Raw genomic sequence first — 24,572 nt, forward strand, 5'->3', positions numbered from 1 at the left:
AAAATCAAGTCCCCATCGTAATGGAAGTGCTAACACTCCCATAGAGCAACTTTGACCAGCAACTGTCAACTCCCATCTTTTTTGGCGTTCTTATGTAGTACCCACTGCCATGACTTAATTTGCACCGTGGGTACTGCTTCCTTCTTATTAAGAGCTCAAAATACCTGGAGCTTGCGTTTGCATGAGAGTGCTGGTTGATAGCCTTACTTATACAGAACTTAACAAGGCAATGACTGCAGCATGGAACCTCTAATACAGTGGTGGCCAAACTTGGCCATCCAGCTGTTTTTGGACTACAACTCCCATCATCCCTAGCTAACAGGACCTGTGGTCAGGGATGATGGGAATTGTAGTCCCAAAACAGCTGGAGGGCTAAGTTTGGCCACCACTGCTGTAAGACAACTTGGAGTGGTTGTGCTGCTGGAAGAGTGTCCAGTTTCTGGAAGGAGCCAGTTTCTGAAGTCACCCTTGTTTTTGTATAATCAGTGATTGCCAGCTTGACTTACATTTTCAATTTAAGAGAAAGCCCCTTAGTTTTGCTATTTATTATTTAGACATGATTCTATAAATATATTTATTAGCAGCATTAGAAAGATGCAGTTGACTAACAACCATGAACATCTAATCTTTACCCCAATCTACCTCCCATGAACCTTGGGCAGCATACATGATTCCCTTCCCTGCTTTATTCTCACAACAGCCATGTGGATTGGTGATGAGATAATAACTGACCCAAGGTGACCCAGTGAGCGTCATAACATAAACCTCTGCTGGAGTGAGGGTTGCAAGGGCTGAAAATTGTCCACATTGTTCTCAAAGTCTGCCACCAGGTGATGCCAATTGCTTTAGATTGGCGTGCAATCCATATCAACGCACTATATCTGTTCTCCGTCGCTCAACGCACACAGCTTTGGGCATTAAATGTTTGTAAATGAGACATACAGATCAACTAGTCTAATCCCCTCTGCATACAGATGCCATTGGGCCGCCACAGAGTTTGCAAGGGATCTGCTCATTTTATAGGGATTTCAGTTTTGCAGGTCCTATTCATATAATTCTGGCTTAATTCCAAGCCCTTTAACTATAATGCAGCTCAACCTGTGTGGCTGCAGTCCTAACACCAGTCGTGACTGGTGCCCATTGGGACTGGCAGGACAGAAGACAGGGGGATCAAAGTAGGATTGAAAGAGTGATCAATAGTTTTGTAAGAAATAATATTGGGAAGCACTATTTCTCTGACATTTCCCATCATGGTCTGAAAGCTGAATCTCATGTGTGGTGAAGGATGTATAATGGATTAAGGGCTATCATGGGTTTGGTTTCAAGTGCTTTTGTATGGACACAGCTTTCTCCTGAGGTAACATGAAGTGTCTCTAGGAATCAGTTACTCTGTTCATTGGTGTGAGCTAGAATGTGACCTGTAGGCCAGTCAGGCTAGGGATTTCACTGAAATGATTCATCTGGGTTGCTGTTTTGCTTGCAGGAAGATGAAGGAGGGAACAGAGAGCTTCTGCATCATAAACACAGCTTGTAAGGCAGCATGCTATCAGTCAACCCACTTTTTGAAGGTTGATGTACTGACTCACAATATGGGCTTGTAGTGAAATACTTAAGCTACTGCTTCATCATGAACAAAATGAGCTTCAACCTACTTCCCAGAATGCAGAATTGTGGCAGATCCAGTTTATCACATTCTACCGTTGAAGCAGTAAAAGAAGCTGAAATGTGCATCAGTTATATATTGTTGCTGGTTTGGGTCAGTCTGCATCATGCCCTTCTAATTATTGGGTTCCTGTATCTCTGGGGATGGGACACGGGTGGCTCTGTGGGGGGACACGGGTGGCGCTGTGGGTTAAACCACAGAGCCTAGGACTTGCCGATCAGAAGGTCGGCAGTTCGACTCCCTGCAACAGGGTGAGCTCCCGTTGCTCGGTCCCTGCTCCTGCCAACCTAGCAGTTCAAAAGCACGTCAAAGTGCAAGTAGATAAACAGGTACCGCTCCGGCGGGAAGGTAAACAGCGTTTCTGTGCGCTGCTCTGATTCGCCAGAAGCGGCTTAGTCATGCTGGCCACATGACCCGGAAGCTGTACGCCGGCTCCCTCGGCCAATAAAGCGAGATGAGCGCCGCAACCCCAGAGTCGTCTGTGACTGGACCTAACGTTCAGGGGCCCTTTTATCTTTACTATCTCTGGGGATAGAGGTATGAGAGCAAGCTGTCGCAACTAGTCCCTTTAGGCAGTTGCAATACAGTGGTCTTAGCTGGCCACTTAAACACCATGATTAGCATAACCAACAAAGTTGCTGTGTACCATAGGGCAAATGGGTGGGATTTTCCTCTCGCCTGGCTGGTGGCTAGAAAGACAGTGGTCAGAGTTGTGTGAGAGAGCTGAGCAGTAATAAAGCAGGCTGAGCAGCTGAATACAGACCCGTGCTTGATTTGCTCTGGAACCCAAGGCTGTGGCTAGTGGAGAAGCAAGGTCTGTTGGGGTGTTAATGTGGGATGGGTTTTAATGAACAGGAGAGGATATAGTAATTCAGTTTATCCCTCCAGGCCCCACATGTGTGTAGGTAGAACAGAGTTTCAAAATCCCAGCAGCAGCAGCCAATTTAAAAGCATAGGAATGAGGCTGTAAACCCCTGTTTTTGAGGAAGTCCAGCTGTAAAGTAAGCTGGCTTCCTCCTTCTTACCCCACTTAACAAAGAATCAGGCAACAACTTTAAGATATACTTACTTTATTATCCAAAATGATTTATTTACAGTATAACCAGCTTCAGGTATGTGTCTAAAGCTTGAGCAAGCAGAGGCATGTCTGCATCCAACTCTGATCAACAGAAGAGAGAATAACAGGAGGTACTATGTGCTTCTTACTCTCCAGGAGAGGAGGGGAATATGACATCACACAGAGCCCTCTCTACCAATTGTATTTCTATGGTATGAGTATTTGATTATCAGCAATACAGCTCCATGGCATTAGCCGCTTCTCATGCAAACAAGCAAGAATATGCATTTGGTAGGTTTGGCTGCTAATCTCCCACCGTGAACCCCTCTGCCTTACACTCAGGTTGTATATATGTGTAAATAAACCATACATCCTAAAGAGACCACAGTCTCCACTGGCCCTCATTCCAAGGAAACTGAACCCTGGGTAAGTGCCTGGAATCTCTCACCTTTGAAAGACTGGGGTGGCATACAACCAAGAACTATCCAGCAGTCACAGAAGCTCTGTCATTTATTTGCTGAGGGGACACGGGTGGCGCTGTGGTCTAAACCACTGAGCCTCTTGGGTTTGCCAGTCATAAGATCAGCAGTTTGAATCTAGGGTGAGATCCCGTTGATTTGTCCCAGCTCCCGCCAACCTAGCAGTTTGAAAGCATACCAGTGCAAGTAGATAAATAGGTACCACTGTGGCAGGAAGGTAAATGATGTTTCTGTGCGCTCTAGCACTCATCATGGTGTTCTGTGTGTCAGAAGCTGTTTAGTCATGCTAGCAACATGACCAGGAAAAGCTGTCTGTGGACAAACACCTGCTCCCTTGGCCTGAAAGCGGAAATGAGCCTGCACCCCATAGTCAGGGGTCCTTTACCTTTTAATAAGGACTGTGAGAGTTGTCTTGGGTGCCTGCGGTTTACAAATAAATAAGCATACAGTAGCTTTCCCCCGGCTGGTAACCTCAGATGTTTTGGACTAATACTCCCATCCTCCCTGACCATTGACCATGCTGGGGCTGATGGAAATTGTAGCCCATAACAGCTTGGAGAAGGCTGGCCTACAACAAAGAGATAAACAAGGTCATTCTAAATGGATATTAGCTGACAATCCTCATTGGCTTGTATGCAAAACTCTCTTGGAATCATTATTCTTCTGACATAATATTTGCTTTTATGGCTTTATTTCTGTAACAACAAAAAGAAATATTGCATAAGGTCAGTGTGTTCTCATATTTATATCTGGTCTTTATCTCCTCCCCACACGCTTAAAAAAAAAGCAGTTCCTCATGTCCATTTATATTCTAGGGTTGCCTTCTACTGTAATTCTTTTCATCTGTCAAATGAACCATTTTTTCCTGTTCTCATGGCTTGAAGAAATGTTACTTTGGGCTGTTCTGCCTTGTTGAATGTTATCACTATCTGTTTAAGATATTATAGCTGGTTCAGCTCCCTGGCATCCAGAAAATTTCTTTGGATGAGCTAAGAATCATTCTACAGATTCTTGCATTGCCTACTTTGGAGAATTTCACAACAGCATCATATGAGCAGGCAGATTCTATTCCTTTGTCTTTGCTTGTGTAGTAGAAATACAGTGGTACCTCGGTTTATGAACTTAATCCCTTCCGGAAGTCTGTTCTTAATCCAAAGCCGTTCTTAAACTGAGGCGCGCTTTCCCTAATGAGGTTTCCCACTGCCGGTGCCCTTCCACTGTTTGGCTTCCATTCATAGACCGAGGTAAAGTTCGCTAACCGGAACACTAATTCCGTTTTTGCGGAGTTCTTATACCGAATAGTTCGTAAACAGGCCTGTTCTTAAACCGAGGTACCATTGTATATGGTTTGATTGGTCCCAAAGAGTAAGTAGGCAATTATATTTATTATTGTTGTAACAAACCCAAAAACTAACACTGTAACACAAGACATTTCATGATGGTCACGATTCTAACCCCCCCCCCCTTTTTAAAAAGAAACGTGAATTTGGAGCATAATATCCACCTGTGAGTACCATACAGGTTGTGACTTCAAAATATTTAAGGGATAGAAGAGAACATGCAATTATACATACACACGCAATGAGAAGACTGTAAACTGCCTCTTATGGTTAGCAGAGGTGACAACACGCATGGCTTCATCTCTTTCATTTCTTCTTTTACACTAAGCCATAATAAGCCAAAGGTGTGTGCTGCCGGATATCCTTTGGCCTTAGGCATGATGTGACTCACAGGCTGAAGTGTGAATTTCTGCAGTGTGTCCATTTAATGAAGTGTAGCCAGTGTGACAGCATTCACAGGAATACTTCAGGGGGTGGATGCTGGTTTAGCTTTTAAAAAATAAAATTACAGCTTTTAGTCACAACAAGGTGCCATGTGTTTTGCTGTGTTCATGTACAAAAGAGTCCCTGAATTTATAAGAGGTCTAGCAAAATGGACTAGGGAGTGTTTTAAGGGATAGTTGCATATATAGGAATTTTGGCTCAAGGGGTTCAACCAAACGGTCTACATAATAGACAGTATGAGATGTTTTCCAAGTGCCTGGCTTTGGCTTATCTGTAGGTGTGGCTCACCCATATCTCACCCATTCCACAATTTTCATGCAGCTGCATGTCATAGCAAAGTGTTCTTCAAACTTGAGTGCCCAGATGTTGGATTACAACTCTTATAACCCCTGACCATTGCCTAAAATGGGGGTGATGGGAGTTGGAGCCCCAAGAGGTTTAAACTGTTTTTAAAAGAAGTTTAAATTGTATGAGTATTGTTATGTTTGCCACCTTTGAAATAAGGTGTGGGGCAGAAATCGAATAAATAAAACAATAAATACGCTAAAAAGTATCACATTGAATTTGGCTCGGCAATGAAATTTGCAGCCAAATCTTTGGGCAGAGGTGTAATATTTCATTCCTGTCAGCAACTGTGCTGCAACATTGTGTAGTGACAAAAAAATCCTGGTGGATCAGGGCACTGGTCCATCCCCTCCGGCATCCCGTTCCCACAGAAGCCAGTCAGATGCCTCTGGAAAACCCGCAAGCAGAATTCAAGCACAGGAATACTCTCCCCTCCTGTAGTTTCCAGCTACTGTACTGGTATTCAGTTGCTGCCTCCAACCATGCCTCCTCCATGAATTTATTTATCAATCCTCTTCCAAAGCCATAATAAATTGGCAGCTATAACTACCTTGGGAGCAAGTTCCACAGTTTAACTCGGCGCTGTGCAAAGAAGTACCGTACATGCAGGTCCTGCTTTCTGAACACCGTGGGTTCCCATGAAATTGTTTGGTAGCTGAGAGTTTTGTATCACAAGCTGACAATTTCGATTATGTCCCATGGGAACATTTTAAATCTGCGAGTGGTCCAATCTCTCCTCTCTCTAGTGCTTCCTGACATGGCTACAGCCAACCAACAAAAGAGAAAAAGGAAAAACTGATTTGTTCAATCTCCTTCTCTCCCTGGTTTCTGCCCCCAAATGGCTGCCACCTACCAGGAAAGCACAAGCAAATAAGGAAGCAGGCAAACTCCGGCTATTCGGATATCTGAATTTGTGGTGTGTATAAGTGAGATTTGGGTACTAATTCCTTGTATTCAGATGAATGAATGAATGTAGAGCAAGCATTTGAAAAGTGGGACATGTGTGCTTTCTCTTCATTTACCTTTTTTTATTTAGTTTCTGGACCAACCATAAGGAAAGGCCAAAATAGAGTACATTGCAGCAATCCAATATTAAAATTATCAAAGCCTGGACTCCTGCAGTTAAGCCATCCCAGTCTAAGGGAAAGCCACAGCTGTAATAGCAGCCAAAGTCGGTAAAAGGAGGAAGCCTCGCCAAGTTCAGTGGAACCTTCTTCCAAAAAAAGCCAGCGCTGGGATTAGAACCTTTGTCAGGCCTTGGCCTGAAGCATTAAAACGAACAAGCCAACCTGCACCCCTATCACAAACAAACTAACAGGTTCCGTTGATTACAAAGGTGTGGATCAGTATGTTCCCATCCTTTGTGAAGCTTTTCAGCCGCAGGCCTCACTTGGGAATTACAACTGTTTCTCCCCTGGGCTTCCAGGTGCATGTTCCCTTATCCAAGGACCCAACCCAGCTAGTTAGAAATAGGGGGATGAGTCATTGCCCTCTCTTCCCACCCATCCTTTGGGAGTAGCAATTAAAAGATAAAAGAAGCAGCCTGATCCTGGACAAAATTCAGAAGCCAAACTAACAGGCCTGGTCTATACAGCAATAGGTTTAAACAGTAAAGGGTGTCTATTCAGAAATATGTATTGCAGATTTCAGTGCATCTTGTTTGCAGGCAAAGGACCGTTAGGTCCAGTTGCAGATGACTCTGGGGTTGCGGCGCTCATCTCGCTTTACTGGCTGAGGGAGCCGGCGTACAGCTTCCGGATCATGTGGCCAGCATGACTAAGCCGCTTCCTGCGAACCAGAATAAGGTTGCAACCTGAGTCTGGTGGGTTAAGGATATAATCAAAGTTCAGAGCCAAAACAAAACATTTGCTGTCTGACATAGAGCAGCAAATAATGCTCCAAGTCAAGGTGTGCATTACCTAAGGTTGGTCAAGTTTTTTCCGCACCCGAAGCAGAAAATTACAACATGTGCCTCTCTCATTCCTGGACACTAAAAATACAAATTATAATATAAGCAGTTTGCTGTTCTATGCCTAATGACAGGGCTGACCCTTTCAAGTTGACTAATGGGCAATTAGCTACAGAAGAGTCACCTTAACCAGTCTGAATGGCCATCTACCTGGAATGTATAATATTTCCCTGGAAGTCATTGCTACCCAGAAACAGGAGTACAGAGGTGATGAATCAATGTCTGTATTTTGAAAATGTGAAATTGCATTGAACCTATTAATCTAGGTTCAAAAATCTTTCTTAGTATCATAAACTATGTTTTATGGAAACAGGACTGCATTGTATTAAGCCAGAGTTCCCCACTGTGTGTGAACCAGAGAAGTCTGGCTTAATGGCAGTAGATAAACAAGGATACGCAGCTAGGATCAGATAATGAGCCAAAAATTAAGAGCCAAACCTAGCACAAGAGGTGAGAGGGAAGGAAAGGGAACCATTCCATAAACAGACTAATTAAATGCCAAATAAATAGTGCCATCCCACCTTCTTGCCAACCCAACCTCTTTTAATTGGGCTCAGAAACAAAGTATATTGCATATATTAAAATGTTCACCAAAGTTCTGAAGCACAAAACAGTGAAAGAAGGGGCACACAGAGAAAAACGGCAAGCACTGTATCTGCTAAAAACTGTTGGCTTAATTTTGTTAAATTTTGGAACAAAGTGGTAGCCCAGATTACAGAATTTTGAGTGAAACATCCCTCCGCAGCATAATTCCTAAATGTTTACTTGAAACTAAGCCCCACTGTGTTCAGTGTTGCTTACTCCCAGGTGTTTACAGCAGCCTTACTTCTGTAAGGTTTACTCTGTGTTAGAATATGGAAACCAATGCAGGCACTTGCAGTGTGAGACTATGCAGGGATTACAAACATCCTTCATGTTCATGGGCTTTCTTCAGGAAGTAAATCCTACTGAACAGTATGGGATGTTCTCAAGCAAACTTTAATCGGATCTGACTGTGTGCATTTTTTAAAGGATGCAGACTAATATCAGATATAATTCCAGGTATCATATTTATTACTGCAAGAAATGGGCAGTTCACACCACATAGGGAATCATTCTCTCTAGAGTCATGATCACTACTAATTTTGCGTTTATTATGCATGAGAACACACTGGAGCGGAGCGGCATTTTTAAAATCTGAAATTCAGGGGAACTAGGTCTTGATTGAAGGGATGCTACAAAAATGGTGTAATTAGATAAAAGTGGAAATGCCTGCATTCTGTCCTGCATTTTTATCTTGTGAACAGCCCTGAGATCTTCAGAAGTAGGGCAGTATATAAATTTAATAAATAATAAAATAACAATACCACTGGAAAATCCAGCCAGGAGCCAAGCAAGCTTGGAAAAAAGAACCCCTGAGAGTTTAGAGCAGGCTTCCTCAACCTCGGCCCTCCAGATGTTTTTGGCCTACAGCTCCCATGATCCCTAGCTAGCTAGCAGGACCAGTGGTCAGAGATGCTGGGAATTGTAGTCTCAAAAAACATCTGGAGGGCCGAGGTTGAGGAAGCCTGGTTTAGACTAGCTAATGGCAATGCTATAGGTGTAGCAGTTCGGCCTGGGCAGGAGATGACCCCATAGTTCAGACCTCTTCTTCCCTGGGGTAATGGAAACAGTTCTCCTTCTGCATTCCAAGCAGCTGTTAAAGGCACAGGGGTCCTGCCGCGCGGGGGGGGGGGCGTGGAAAAGAGTCAGCCACCCGATTTAACGGCGTGCTCTTTAGTAACCCACTAAGCAGTGCCTCCGGTTTAGCCCCCGGGGGCAAGTTAAAACGTGCCCGCTTGCGAAGGAAGCTGGCAGAGGAGCCAGGGCTGGGTTGGGCTTGGCCAAACCGGCTCCTTTTTGCTTGCGAAGAGGTGACTTGGCGGGGAGGGTGAAGCAAGGTCGGTCTGTCTCTGTTGGAAAGGAAGGTAACCGCCGCCGCCGCCTCCTCCTCCCTACAGGGGCGCTGAGGTCGAATCCTTAATCCGCCCGGTCTCGAGGTTCTTCTCTCCTCCGTCCTCCTTTTCCGCTTCGCGGTTTGGCCTGCCTAGGCCACCGTCGCCGCCGCCGCGGAATCTGGCTGGCTGGGATCTGTCAGCGTGAGTCCTGCGCCAGAAGGGATACAACAAGCGCAGCGGGCGGAGGGGCTGGAGCGTGGAAGCGAGAAGAGAGGTCGCCAGCCCGGAACCTGGCGAGAGGAGACAGCTGAGCGAGAAGGAGGAGAGCCGTGACACGGCAGGCAGGCTCTGGGAGGGTCCGGCTGAAGGAGAGCCTGGCAGCCTCCCCTGCACGGGCGCCCCGGCCACTTCCAGCCTCTCGGCTGTCAACTAGAAGGCGGTGGGGAAGCTGAGCAGCTCAGAGCCCGGCCCCCTTTCCGAGTCTCTCCTCCCCGCGCTCCGCTAGCAATTTTTTCCCTCCCCCCTTTAAAATAAAAATCTGCAAGAGGAACTCCCGACCTTCCTCGTAGTTTTCGAACCCGCTGGCTGCCTCCCGCTCCCCCGCCTGCGTGCGGTCTGGATCCCTGCGAAGCGAGAGGCGAGAGAAGGAGTTCAGAGGAGGAGGAGGGCGCTTCGCGTGCGTTTTAAATCCCACCGTGGCTTTTTCTAAAAAGGAAAAATCGGCTGCATGGACGGGCGGCGGGCAGAGAAATCCCATTTAATCTCCTCTCGTTCTCGTTGCTCCGCAAAGCGCCGCTGCCTCTTCGCCAAGGTAACAAAGGTTGAGCCATGTAGTGGTTTTCTTTTAAAAAAACACACCAACAAAACGGTTTGTGTCGTTGGCTTATTGTTAAGAAGAAGAAAAGAATTGTCCTGAAGGTTTGAATTTGCCCCCTGAATAACGGTGGTTCAGAATGAGCTGGGAAAGGCTTTATGCGATGGTCGGGTATTTTTCGTCTTCGCGCATTTGCGGGCAGGAAGGTGGGGAGGAACAAAATTACCGCAAACTTCTGCCGAAAAATCTGGGTAGATTTGCCTCCCCGTCCCGAGGCTCTCATCAGCCTGAGGTGCGGAAGGTTTTTTGGGCCTGACAATCTTGGCTGGTCGAGATTCTCTTCTTGATAAGTAAGGGGGCGGGGGTGTTCGAAACAGTCGGCTATTTTAGACATGGAAGATATCCGTTATATTTAAAATCTAGGCTAAAAACGTTTGATCTAATGGCAGCAAGTTTCGTATTTGCCCAATGCATATGCAGCATCTGATGCCCATTCCTCAACATTATTTTAAAATCGTGAATACTGCAACAACGGGTAGTGCAAGGGGGCTGGGAGAGAAAGAGCCTCTCTTGGAGATGTGGTCCTGATCCTGCTATGCTATTTACTTGCACGGATCTCTTCAAGGGCTGCTTCAGTTGTGGGGGACTAACTATTAAGATTGCTTTGGGGGTGGGGTGGGGGGAGGACTGGGTCCATGCTCTAACTTTAAATCCTGACATCTGTAGTGAACTGGTTATTACAGTGGTCTCCCCCACCCCTTTAAAGCTGTCTGGCTCTTTAAAGTGTGCTTCCTTACATATGGCGAAGCTGGTGGGGAAAGGATTTCCCACAAATCCTGATGAAATTCAGTGACCTTTGATGCATGGCTTCTGCCATTCAGCCTATTAGAAAAAGCCAAGATGCACTTGAAGATGTGTTGCTGGCTTATGTTAGCTTTGCTGTCTCTTCCCCTCTTTTCTTCCCCCAAAGGTCCATATTGATCCGAGTCTTTTGAACTGACAAAGGAAGTATCTGGAATAGTAGTAATACAAAAGCTGTCAGCAATTGTGCCCTGAAGCGGGAGCCTTATGATGAAGTGAAAAAGGGGAGTGCCCGCAATCCAGAGTCTCTGGACAGAAATGGCCCCCTTAACTCCTCTGGTGTGTTAACCCCTGACTGGGTGGTGGAGGAGGAAAGTGCTTGACAAGGGGGGCAGGGCTACCTCTCCACGAAGGCTATGATGTCGGTTGAAGGCTCCACAATAACAAGCCGCATCAAGAACTTGCTTCGATCTCCTTCTATCAAGCTGCGAAGGAGCAAGCCAGGGAGCAAGCGGGAAGACATCAGTACGAAGGTGAGCGTTCAAACTGTTTTGCATCCTCCTGAAAGCCTCACCTTGGGGGATGTCATATAGGGTGGCCCTTAAATATAATGGAATAGTGGTGGTTTCGCCTGTCTTCCTGACCTGTGCGTAGCACAGCCGGCAAGACAATGATGGTCTTTGTCTGGGTGTGCCTAAAGGTTGCTTTCCCAAGCTGTATGTGCAAGAAGGTACTTTATGATGTGCTGCACATGGGTAGGTATTGCAAGGCGATGCAGGCACTTCAGGATGTGCTGCACATAGATAGGTGTTGTAAGGCCCCCAGGCAATTGGAAGGGAAGAGAGGATGTAACACCTTTGGCTCTTCTCACACAAGGAAGTGTGGAACAAATGATTGTTTGGTTAAAACAAACCTTTCTTATGCCTTTTGGGGGCACCTCTCAAAAGCAACAAGTGTGTATGCTACCCTAATTACAGATAGGTAGCCGTGTTGGTCTGCCATAGTCAAAACAAAAAAAAATTAAAAAAAATTGAGTGTATCTGAAGAAGTGTGCATGCACACGAAAGCTCATACCAAGAACTAACTTAGTTGGTCTTTAAGTTGCTACCCTAATGTTTTTCAAGTATAGAGATGTAGCCTTTGTTATTGAAGCTTATGGTGTTACTTGACACATGACTGATTAAGTTTAATGAAGAGGATTAAAAGTGTCAAGGAACTAAGCCTGTGTTAAGGCAGTGCATCCTTGAGATATAGCTGCCATAGTGGTACGTGTGCTCTCTGTCTCTCTCTCTCTTTCCTACTTGCTCTTTCTAGCAAAGGTTTTATGGCACATTCTTCAGTTTGCTGTCCTGAGATTAATGTAGGGCAGAAAGAGCCGTGGACTCTGTTCTCCTTCAGAGGATAAGCTTGTTTTAATTTGTGTGGACAGTAAAATAGGAACAACCAGCTTGGCCACATAGTGAATAATAATTAAAACTGGGGGCTGGGATCCCAAATTCCTGGATGCTTTGTCATTGACTAATTGTATTGCATTAAGGAAAAACGTGCACACGAAACAGTGCCTCAGTTTTCCCATCTGTAAAATGAATGTAATTGCTCCTAATTATAACTAATTAGTGATGAATGCTTGCTTAAAGCACCTTATACTTCTTGGACAGTTTTTGGCATGTCATGCAAGGTACTTTCTGTATTTAATAATTTTGGAGCTGACACTCTGCATGTTTTCTCAGAATAATAAATTCCAATAGGTGGATTTGTGCATGTTTGTTGCTGTATTATAAGAAGCTTTCCCAGTACCCATAGGAGAGTATAAAATGAAAGCTGAAGTAAGCATACTCTTATTTCAGAGGTACAGCTTGAAATTGTTATGAAAGCTGTGTTTCCTCTTCCGATGTTGTTACTTGAATAGTGATCTAATGATAAGGCTTGTTTTCCCACCCTCTGCTCCATATAAATAAATGGGGTTTATTTCTCAACGTTTTGTGGAAGGGCCTCCTTTTGTAGCCAACTGATCTTTGGTCTACTTGGTGCAAAAAAATCATTCTTCAAGCCCTCCTCCCTACTCAGGAGGTGTAAGCTCCACAGTACAATCTTCTGCATGTCTGCTCAAAAGATAAGCATATAGGATTTCAACTGAAAGTAGCTTCCAGACAAAATGTTTTTTGAACAATCGTTCTGATTTGTTTGTGGGGAGGTTGATGTGATGTTACATAATCAACTGTTGTCCCACACTTTCCAGTGCATTATCTTGTCACTTTCCTTATCGCAAAAAGAATGGCTTGCTTTTATTTATTTTGGAAGTGGGTATGTTGCATAGGTCCATTTTCATTGTGCCACCTGAATTTGCTGGAATGCGATTAAATCCCACCCTCAAAAAAACAGCCTGGAAACACCTACAGTCACCAAAATCCAGTTTTGCAAAATTTAAAAGTATCCAGACTCTGCTTAATGTGCCCATAATAATAATAATAATAATAATAATAATAATAATAATTTATTTATACCCTGCCCATCTGGCTGGGCCTCCCCAGCCACTCTGGGCGGCTTCCATAGAAACCAAAAATACACTAAAATATCACACATTAAAAACTTCCCTGAACAGGGCTGCCTTAAGATGTCTTCTGAATGTCAGGTAGTTGTTTATCGCTTTGACATCTGCTGGAAGGGCGTTCCACAGGGTGGGTGCCACTACCGAGAAGGCCCTCTGCCTGGTTCCCTGTAGCTTTGCTTCTTACAATGAGGGAACTGCCAGAAGGCCCTCGGAGCTGGACATCAGTGTCCGGGCAGAACGATGGGGGAGGAGACGCTCCTTCAGGTATACTGGACCGAGGCCGTTTAGGGCTTTAAAGGTCAGCACCAACACTTTGAATTGTGCTTGGAAACGTACTGGGAGCCAATGTAGGTCTTTCAAGACCGGTGTTATATGGTCTCGGCGGCCGCCCCCAGTCACCAGTCTAGCTGCCGCGTTCTGGATTAGTTGTAGTTTCCGAGTCACCTTCAAAGGTAGCCCCACGTAGAGCGCATTGCAGTAGTCCAAGCCCATGTGTTTTCAAGACATGCAGGGTTTCGAAAACGCTCTTTAGTGAGGCATACACCTTTCTAATATACTGTATTAGTGTTACTGTTTTGGCTAGTGGGAGTTGCCTCGTCCTGTTTGTTCTCCTCTTCTTCCTTTTTTTCCTGATTATGTGGAAGTGCGGTAACTTCTTGGCTCATTCTTTCTTACTCTGCAGTTGTCTGTGAGATGGTAACTAGGATGTGGATGCATCTGAAGTTATGTTACAGTTCTCCTCCCTGTGAAGGAAACCAAGAAATGCATGCAAATTGCCTATGCAAACTCATTTTGTTTGCTTGATTTATTGAATGCATGATTAGAAGTGGTATTTGCAGTGCTATCAGTTTTGATTATTGTTCTGTGAACCTCCCTGAGACCTCCGGGTATAGGGCAGTATAGAAATTCAAATAATAATAATAATAATTAATGATGAGAACTTGAGATGGGCTAGCAACAAGATGTAAAAGTTAATTGTATACAGAAGCACACAGCACATGAGGGCTATGAATTGATCCCCCCCTCCACATAGTTCCTTCTGAGCAACACATACCACCTGTGATTATTGTAAAAGACAGGTATGATGGGATACCATAGGAACGGAGCTATCTTGTAGATGGGACAAAATGAGGAAAGCTATGAAATATAGCGTCCCCCGGTTGCTAGAGTCCTGGCCACCTCTTATCTCTGTAACCATGATGGTAAAAAATGTGCTCTTTCTAAAAAAGGAAGAGGTTAGGATACTCAGATTTTATGGGACGAATGCCTCCTGTTTTATCAAGACGTAATTTAACAAGAGGAGCGTGGTAAACTTCTTGAATGGCCCCGTCAAATGATGAGAAATGCATTTAGAAATGTATATTCCGCCCTTTGCTGTTGCCGCTCCCATGACTTATTGCAATAGTAAATTTTACCTGTCCCCTGCTTCCCAGATGTCTAATTAAGCGCAAAAGTCTGGTAACATTCTCTTCACCAGCTGGCTGGACAGTGCAGATGACTGTGTAACCAAGTTGTGATAGGTGGACTATTAGGGATGGGGGTGGCACTGTGGTCTAAACCACTGAGCCTCTTAGGCTTGCTGATTGAAAGGTTGGTGGTTCAAATCTGCACAATGGGGTTCGCTCCCATTGCTCTGTCCCAACGTCTGCCAGCCTAGCATTTCGAAAGCATACCAATGCAAGTAGATAAATAGGTATCACTGTGGCGGGAAGGTAAACGGTGTTTCTGTGCACTCTGGCTTCTGTGACAGTGTCCCATTGTGCCAGAATCTGTTTATTCATGGTGGCCACATGACCTGGAAAGCTGTCTGTGGACAAATGCCGGCTCCCTCAACCTGACGCGAGATGAGCGCTGCACCCTATAGTCAAATTTGACAGGACTGAACCTTCCAGGGATACCTTTTTACCTTTAGGTGCACTGTTGTAGATTACTACTTGGTAACTGATTACTACAGAATCCCAGTCCCACAGCTGAATCCTGTAGAATAATGGGCAAATGCTGGCAATCTGTAACCTCTACTTTGTGAAAATGATTTGCTCAAGGAAGGTGATGGGACAGGACCATCTTGTACAAATGTAACCTTGGAATTCCTTCCAGTTTTGCCTCTCTGAAGCGCAGTGTCATATTTCAGTGGGAGTAACAGGTATATTAATCATTGCTATTGGTTCCACCTGGGAAATTGCTGTTTGAAAAGCCTAATTCTCACTGAGGTGGAAAACTTGTGTCTTGGCTATACTTCAGACTACAGGAAAAGGCTGAGGTATTGACTGCTCCTCCAAACAAAAACAAATGATAATCACATAAAAAATAATAAACACAACTGTGTACACGTAGTAAAACAAATGTAAGGACATTTCTCCCCAATATCCTAGTTTTTTAAAAAATATGTGGCGTTTTATGTTTTTTACAGCCTGGTTTACTTCCTTGAAGAACAGTAATGTTAAGAGATTATCAGTTCATGGAACAGGATCGTCAGCATGCCTGATAATTCAAGTGATTTTCCTTAACACACTACCTTTTCTTGTATATTGGTTAACGCTGCGGATGCTGTCAGCTGGGCAAACATGAAAACCATTTGAAAAGGAGAGTTGCAAGGTCACAAGTTGGAAATCTCAGCTTGAACAGAACTGATTTGACATAGTGAAGTTACCACTCCTGAACTGCTTCTTCCTGGGTCTTGCTGTTTGTCCTTCTCCATAGCCTGATGAGGGCAAAAGAGACATCTCACTTGCTTCAGCCAATGGTGGAGGCAATGAGCCCCAGAGGAGCATCTGCTCCTCCAGATGTTGCTGGACTCCAACTCCTGCCTGCTCCTGCTGGTGTTACCAATGTTGTAGTTGTAGTCCAGGAACATCTGGAGAGCCACAAGTTCCCCAACTCTTTTGTGGGAAATAAGAGCCAAAGGCCTATCTAAGCCAGCATCCTGTTTCGACAGTGGCTAAGGGCATTTATTTATTTATTTAGGGTTGTATTCAGCACTAGCCCTACTTGAATAGACCTAATGAAATTAATGAACTTAAGTTAGTCATGCCCATTAATAGATAGGTAGCCGTGTTGGTCTGCCATAGTCAAAAAAAAATCCTTCCAGTAGCACCTTAAAGACCAACTAAGTCAGTTCTTGGTATGAGCTTTCGTGTGCATGCACACATCTTCAGATACACGATTAATTAATGTCAGTTAGTCTATTAATGTCAGTTAGCCCATTAATGTCAGTGAGTCTACTTGGAGCAAAACTAGTATTTAATACCACTTCATTTAACAAAATGTATATCCTTCCTTATTGTCAGAAAAAAAACACCCTACGTGGTAAGTAATATAAAGGTAATAGCCCTCTCCTGCTGCTGTTACCAATCTTCAGAGGCACATTGCCTCTGATCATGTAGGTAGTATACAGTCATCATGACTAGCAGCCATTGATAGGCTTATTCTCCACAAATTTATCTTAATCTTAATGCTATCAAAGGTCCAGACTCAGTGGCGTAGCGTGGGGGGTGCAGGGGGGGCCGGTCGCACCGGGCGCAACATCTGGGGGTTAGGGTTTGGGGGCGCAAATCCGCGGGTTAGGGGGCGCAAATCCACGGGTTAGGGGGCGCAAATTACTTGCCTTGCCCCGGGTGCTGACAACCCACGCTACGCCACTGCCAGACTGTGTCCTGGTCTGGCAAACCAATTGAAAAAGGTCTTCTCTTTAATCACAATAACTTCTCAGATTGTCTTAGTTCCGTAAAACGGGGCAGCTGACTATCTGAATTAGTGTACTGGCTAAGTCAGCTTTCAAAGATCAAGAATGTGGCATGTTTCTTTCAGGCCTGAAGGATACCCTTCAGGCTTGATTGATCTTGATTTACTCAGTTTTCGACCTGGTAACTGAGTTTGTGTGTGTTTCATCTCCCGGTGTCCAAGCGCTGCAGCTTGTTTAGAGAAGGATGTTTCCTAATTAATGACTGGGTCTGCGGTGGCGAACTTCCCAGTCAGCGTGGTACCTTCTTTGTCTTCAAGAGGTTTTTTGGAAGATGATTAGAGAAACCTGTTTGTGGGTCTGAAGGAGACAGGGAAGGAAGATGAAGAGCTGTATTTTGGTCAACTGGCTCCCTTCCACAGTATCTTTAGAAGAGAAGCGGATGGGTTAACTTAAGCAGGACTCTTATGATTTAGGTGAAAACAATAATTTTGCAGGCGGTGTATATAAATAACATATGTGTCTCCTACTCGGACAAATGTAAGAAACGGGTGTTGGTTGCACTGACCTCTAGGCATATGTACAAAAGCCTGCAAAAGTATTCCCCCCACAAAGCCAGGTCTTGGACCTTAATGTTTCTTAAACTACCACAGAATTACTGGATTGGACCCAGCAGAGACAAATTGTTTGAAGTCATAGCTTACACTGCTGTATGATTTCAAACTTTACTGTGAGTTGGGTAGGAAGGTGCCAAGGCCTACTCTTGACTATGTCAAAATATCACAGCAAAAAAGTAGTGGGTATTGAGAACTTTTGTTAGGTTATTTTTCTTTATGCCCCAGGATAACTAATGTTGGCACCTGTCTGTCTTCTAGAGACAATGGAGTGCACCTTTGGGGATGAAGTCAGACTGCTGCATTAGCAGCACTGAAGTGATCTCCCCGGGCACAAGCCTAGGCAGTGCGTGTGGAGGTCCTGGGCTGCCCAAATGACAAGACCACGCCCCCCTCACTGATGTGGTCCAAAGGGAAGCAGAGCAATATGTTTGACACCAGCTTGGCTGCAGGAGTTGCTGGAAGGAGGTGTACATGGCACCGTTTGGTCATTTTAGGGACTCTACTCCGGATTTGCATCAGCTTTACTCCTTATCCTTTTCTTCTCCCATAGATATCCTGCAAGGCTGTGGAGGTTTAGGATCAGAGTTTTCTTTCTCCTAGATAGCAATGTTATCAATGCAGATCAAGCAGTTGCCATGCCCCTTTGACTTCTTTGAAGTTGTTAATGAATTTGTGCCGTTGGACATAGGCCCGTTCTGTACACAATATATTTGGTGATGCTAGTTGCTAATGGAAGGCCCATGACTTCTCCCAGCAGTGAAGTCTGAATAGTTGAAAGAGAAAATGGAGTGCAATTCAGTGATTCAAGAATTAAGATTATAGGTGGCAGGCTGATTTGTGTTCAAGCAATTCCTTGAATGTTCCTGTTAAGAAGCCCAACTCCTCAAAGTGCAGCTTCAGTAAGTTTTGACTTAATGTGATTAAAATGAAATCTCTTGGACAGAGCCAAATGTTATAATGTCAGCTAGAAAGCTTTGAGTTCAGCCTTCCTAAGCCCTATAGTGGAAATGATTAGGACAGTAGAATGTTCTTAAAAGTCCCAGCCTTGATTATTCTGATTCTCTTAACTCAGGTTGTTTGTGACCTGGTCTGTGCATGCAGCTGAATGAGGTGGGAGCAATATGAAGTGGGAGAATGGACCCTGACACTGAGGTGGCAAGTGGATTGTGCAATTTTTGAATGATTTGCTTTAAGTGAAAAAATAGTGAAACAGAGAGGGTCTAGCCTGTGCCATTCTTTTCCTGGATGCTACTGAGTAGACATGAATAGGATTGTGCTTACATGTGGGGATGTGGCATTTAGCAGAAGAAAGGATGCCCACCAGAGGCGTTTTTAGGGCAGTGCCACCAGTTCGCCAGCACTGGGCACGAAGCCTTCTCATAGCCAGATAATTGCTTACCCAACTGACAGGTTACAGATAGGTAGCCGTGTTGGTCTGCCATAGTCAAAACAAAAAAAAAATCCTTCCAGTAGCACCTTAAAGACCAACTAAGTCAGTTCTTGGTATGAGCTTTCGTGTGCATGCACACTTCTTCAGATACAACTGACAGGGTCCTAGAGCCCTCCTCACTGCTTCCCAAAGCCTCATGCCTCTTACTTGGCTTTGGGAAGGGAAGGCCAGGGCTGGAGAGAGCATCAAATTTTGGCTTCACACAGGGCATCACATCACCAAGATCCACCCCTGTGCCTATCCCAATGGCTCATTCATTGGCTGCATAGCCAGTAATCTTGTGTATGTAGATGAGGAGGACAAGTTCATAATTCTCCAGGTGTGTAATGACTTATGGAATATGTGAAGATGTTGGGCTGAGGTGATGGTTCTTTCCAGACCAAGGAGTCAGAACAGAGGAGGGGTGGTTATAAGTGAGTGTAGTGCCGTGGCCTCTCCATATGAGGCACAGTGGTACCTCGGGTTAAGAACTTAATTTGTTCTGGAGGTCCATTCTTAACCTGAAACTGTTCTTAACCTGAGGTACCACTTTAGCTAATGGGGCCTCCTGCTGCTGCTGCACCGCTGCTGTGCAATTTCTGTTCTCATCCTGAAGCAAAGTTCTTAACCCGAGGTACTATTTCTGGGTTAGCAGAGTCTGTAACCAAAAGCGTCTAACCTGAAGCGTCTAACCTAAAGCATCTAACCTAAATCATCTGTAACCCGAGGTACCACTGTACAGTTTAGATCATGGACTGTTAGTCCAGGGATCTGTCACTAGGCTGTTTCAAAAAGTCATAGTAGGGTAAGGGATGGGGAGGAAATTCTGTTCACTTTGCATTTAAAGACAAGCCTACCAAATCCACACTTTCTGTGACAATACATGAACCAAACCAAAGACATCCTTTGTAATATGCCATTTTCTGAATTTTGCAATTTGGTTCTCCAGCCAAGTGACGTGTACTAACATGCATATACAAAGCTTAATAATAATAATAATATACTTGGGTAAAGTGTCCATAGAATGCATACATTTATGAAAGCAGCATACAAAATGTGTTATGTTAGTGAAGGGCGCTTGGGAAAATGTATAGATTAGGCATATTTGCATATAGAAATGTGTGTGATGATGAATTATCTGTTGAATTTACATGAGAAATTCATAAAATAAATCATAAACTGTTGTGGAAATGTGGAGAACTGAATTTAAGATTGGAAAAATGAAAAACTGAAAGAAACCAAGGGATAGCTTAGTTGGTTAGAGCACAGGGCTGATGACGCCAAAGCTGCATATTTCTGCATAGCAGGGGGTTGGACTATATGATACTCAGGATTCCTTCCAACTCTATGATTCTATGATCTATGATCTGACAAATTCACCTTACTCTAAAATAGGCTGGGCTAAGCCAGCCACATACATATGTAAGTACCTTGAAAAGCTTTGCTATTCCATCCAGCATCCTTGTCAGAGATTAATGGGTTAATCTTTTAAAGAACAGAAAAGTGGGGTGAGATAAATTGGCTACCCTGTGGAGCAGACAACCTGTTAGTGGAAAGGAGAAAGAAACAGTCCTGGATTGAAGACAATTCTTGAATGAGGACCTGGAGGAAGTAAATTCACAAAAGATCTCTTGAATGTGCATATAATAGAGTGCTTTCCAAAACTAAATGACTGTAATAACAATGTGTCTGTACACCCCTTGTATCCAAAACCTGAATTTTGTTTATGCTTTTTGATATGAAAAGGCCTTCCTCATTGTCTTTGCTTTCCTTGAGTCATCAGGAAATATTTATAGTAGAGGAATACTGCTTTTGTTCCTAAATCTGTATACCTGGGCTCTCTCAAAAGTTAGAGTCCTTCCTATGATCAAAAGTTCATTTGAATTCGTTGGGGGAAGGATCTGACATTCTCTCTGAGCTTTCTGCGCAGGATGAGTCGGGGGTGTCTCCAAGTAAATATCCACCCTGTGAAAACTGAGCTTGCATAGCCATGTGAGAGTAGTCAAAAACTTTAATCTGCCATAGGAAAGTTAAAAAGACATGCAGCCATCATCTCAAGACTCTACAATGATTACGGTTTATCTTCATGTATAGGAGGTATTGGGGTTTAGTGCCTTAAATCTATGTACAGAATGTTATTTGACTGATGCTTTCCACAAAGGTCTATCAGCTATTATGGGGAGGGGAAAATCAGTCAAACCCACAAAATCTTCATGCCAAGCAAGGAGGACGGTGATGTTCACTAACAGCTTGGATGCAGAGACCATGAATAATGCACCCAGACTGGGTCATCTGCCATGGGAGTTTTAGTGATTGTTATTGGCTAGGGGTGACTATGTGCTTGGATTGCATATTTGGGTATTCACTTTAGTCTTATACTTTAGTCACTTTAGTCTTATACGATATGGTTTTTACTTTCGTCCATGCACATATTGTTCTTAGAAGTGCATGGCAGTAGAAGTAATGAACATGCCCCTGGTGCTTGTTGGTAGGTTATGTTGTTTGTGCTTTGTTTATGGTTTCACTGCCCTCCCAGTGGTCTTCAATGTGTTGGGTTGCGGGGTTTGTAACAATAAACCTGGCACCCTGTCTTTACTAAGGCTTAGAAGTGATGCAATTGCAGTATTAAAATTTAAATTACTTTGCTTCCATTTTCTGTAGGCCTTGGTTGCATGCACACACCATACATTTGAAGCACGCCCTCCTTACACCTCAAAGAATCCCCTGAACTGTAGTTTGCCTCCTAAAGAGGTACAATTCCTAGCACACTTATCAAACTACAGTTCCCAGGTTTACTTTAGATGGGGGAGTGTACTTTAAGTATATGGTATGTACCTCAGTGACCTAGACTGGCTTTGTATAATTCTCCTTTTCTGACTGCTATCATGTGGAATTTGGGCTGCCTGGTAGAAATGCCTTAACTACTGTTTTTCCTTCCAAAGCCCAGTGATGGGTGTGAGAGAATAAAAAAGCATGATGGGTACAAGTTGTTTCCTTGATTTCCTTGATCCAGTAGAGAGGAGGCTGCAGCTCAGTAGTGGAGTTTGAGAAGCATGTCTCTAAAAACATTTGAGACCAACAATTAAAAATATTTGATGGCACCAGAAGCAAGAAACCAGCTAGGGAAGTGGCTAGACCAATAGATAAGAAAGGAATTAAAAGTGTGCTAAAGAGGATAAGGAAAATGCCAAAAAGCTGAAAGATGGTGGGGATGCCCATCAATTTGAGTAGCTTTCAAGGCGGACAGGTGTATCAATGGCTCGAAGTCATGATTATGACTGCATTATTGACAGGATCAGAGATGCCATGTTGCTGATTACCAGTTGTAGGGGATTGCGAAGTGGAGAGTGCTATTGAGTTCATGGCCTGCTTATGGACTTCCCACACACACACCTTCCTGTTTCCATTGTGGGAAGCAGGATGTTCAACCAGATGATCAGCAGGACTCTTACATAGAGCACATGCCTGCAAGCATAAAGTACACTCCCTACCATCATTATTTTAAAAAGAGATCTTGGGTAGCAGAGCTATGAGAGGCATCTACAGAAGACCTTGTGGATTCACTGCTGGTTTGGATAGACAGTTCTGGGTTTTATGAAATACAGGTAGTGGTCACCATCTCATGTTATAAGGCAGCTGTTTATGTAATGTAGCTGAATTCTAATAGAAGAGGTGTCCTAATGACTGAAACAGATAAAGTATGAAAATATTAATACTGGTTTAAGGTTCAAGGATTTGTGGGTTCAAAGGCACCCATAATTTCTAGGATTAAAAAATGTTAGAGATTACTAAATACTGTGAGTCTTCACCTGTGTCGCAGACCAAGCAGTGTGAAAATGCAGGCTGGACTGAAGAAGAGGGGTTGTAAAAGTAACAGTGTACTAACAAATAATTCCTGCACCACACTGCTATAAATATTATGAGCCAGACAGGAGCCAGAGCTGAAAAGAGAGCTGAAATATCTCGCCAACGGTGAGGTTAAAACTATGTTTTTTTAGTTTACAAGACAGTTCCTCAAGTCACTAAGCCACAAATCATGTCCACTGTCACTGACTAAACTAGTGGTCACTGGTGGGGGGGGGTTATTAGTGTTACCTCCTTGTCTTCAATGTTAGGGGGTGGGATTTATCTGTGAAAGGGAATCATAAAATCAGTACCTAGAGGTGCTGTGAAAGATGGAGTCGCTTCACTTTGATGGTGTTAGCACTCAGGTGTGGAAGAAATTGACATCTTATGAAGATGAATGGCACCCTGTGGGATTTCCTGCCTTTCAAACCTGATACAGTATATGGTTATGAATTTGTGGTGGAGGGCAGACTCCCCATAATCCTAAATTTAGTAAAGAGGTAGAATTTAGTCGATTTTCAGAATATGAAGGGAAGTTGCCAGGCCAGTGAAAAATACTGACTGAACCAGTTCTCCTGTTCAGGAGATGCTGATAGTGATGCTGTTAAGAACCTAAGGAGAACTACCGTAAGTACAGGGCCATTAAGAACAATTGACCTTGAAGATGCTGTCCTTACCTCAGCTGAGAAGTGGAGAGAAACAGAAGAATTGAGAGAGGGGAGGTTGCCTGGGTAATAGGGTGTGTGATGTCACCACAGGAAAGGAGGGTGTCCTTTTACAACTGAGGTTTTAGGAGCAGGGGGTTCTGGGAAGAAGGAGCAGGAAGTGGGCAGAAATCCATGCGCACTGGATGGAAGAGGCTGCACTGAGAGACCAGGGGCCATGATGTGCTACTGCTTTGGACCCCAGCTTGCTGTAGCTATGAAAGGAGCCATATGGAACACTAGTGGGACACTCATCTACACTGTGCCTCCTTCCTAAGGAACACAAACCCTGGTTAACTGCCAAGACCCCTGGACACATGCTACCGCTCAGCAGAGACGGGGGTTGCCTGTAACCCTATGTTCTCAATGCGTTTCTTTTTCTAAAAGCTTTATCTTTGTATATAATTAGTCCAGTGCCCATTATCTGGAACACTGAGCAGGGGCATTCCACACTGCAAACATTTGTTGCAGGTGCGAGTTGTGCACTTAAAATACTAGGCCTTCCTTAACTGGCAACTAGTTTGATGACCCCCAAATTACAATGGTTGTAGTGGTCACAGAGTTGCGCTGCAGCCCAAATATAAAATGATGACAACGACTAGGTTTTCTCACGTTTTGCATCTTTGAGGGAATCTTGTGGGGTTCTTTTGTGGTGTATAGGTCTGTTTGGCGCTAAGATTTTTTGCCTGTGGTATTAGGGAAATGGAAATACTGGTATATATTATTCCAGAGGTTTTCAACCTTTCTGAGTCCACAGCTCCCTTGACCAACTACATTCTTTTTGTGGCACCCCTGAGGGGCTCAGGAGCCCAGTTAGGTCACCTCTTGGCTGCAAAGTTATCAGTTTCTCACCCTATTTCGAACCCCCTCCCTTGTGGAGTGTTCCCTCGGTCTCCTCTCCCCTCTCCTTGGGAGTCC

General features: G+C 44.2%; 1 protein-coding gene across 12 annotated transcripts in view; it reads left to right on the forward strand.

Moving 5' to 3' along the window:
* The first annotated feature begins 9,413 nt into the window (after window positions 1-9,413).
* MAPKBP1 (mitogen-activated protein kinase binding protein 1) overlaps window positions 9,414-24,572 on the forward strand; it is a 118,789-nt gene continuing 103,630 nt past the window's right edge. For 6 of the 12 annotated variants that reach the window (XM_083744065.1, XM_083744072.1, XM_083744076.1 and 3 more), the window contains exons 1-2: window positions 9,443-10,024; window positions 10,998-11,361. In XM_083744065.1, the coding sequence (XP_083600191.1) occupies window positions 11,245-11,361 (117 nt within the window). In that variant the 5' untranslated portion in view covers window positions 9,443-10,024; window positions 10,998-11,244. Of the gene's footprint in view, window positions 10,025-10,997; window positions 11,362-24,572 lie in introns of all 12 variants that reach the window. The other 6 variants (XM_083744069.1, XM_083744073.1, XM_083744071.1 and 3 more) reach the window with 2 other exon arrangements.

This window comes from Podarcis gaigeae, assembly GCF_964106915.1.
Source record: "Podarcis gaigeae genome assembly, chromosome: 1".
In the NCBI taxonomy this organism is placed as follows: domain Eukaryota; kingdom Metazoa; phylum Chordata; class Lepidosauria; order Squamata; family Lacertidae; genus Podarcis; species Podarcis gaigeae.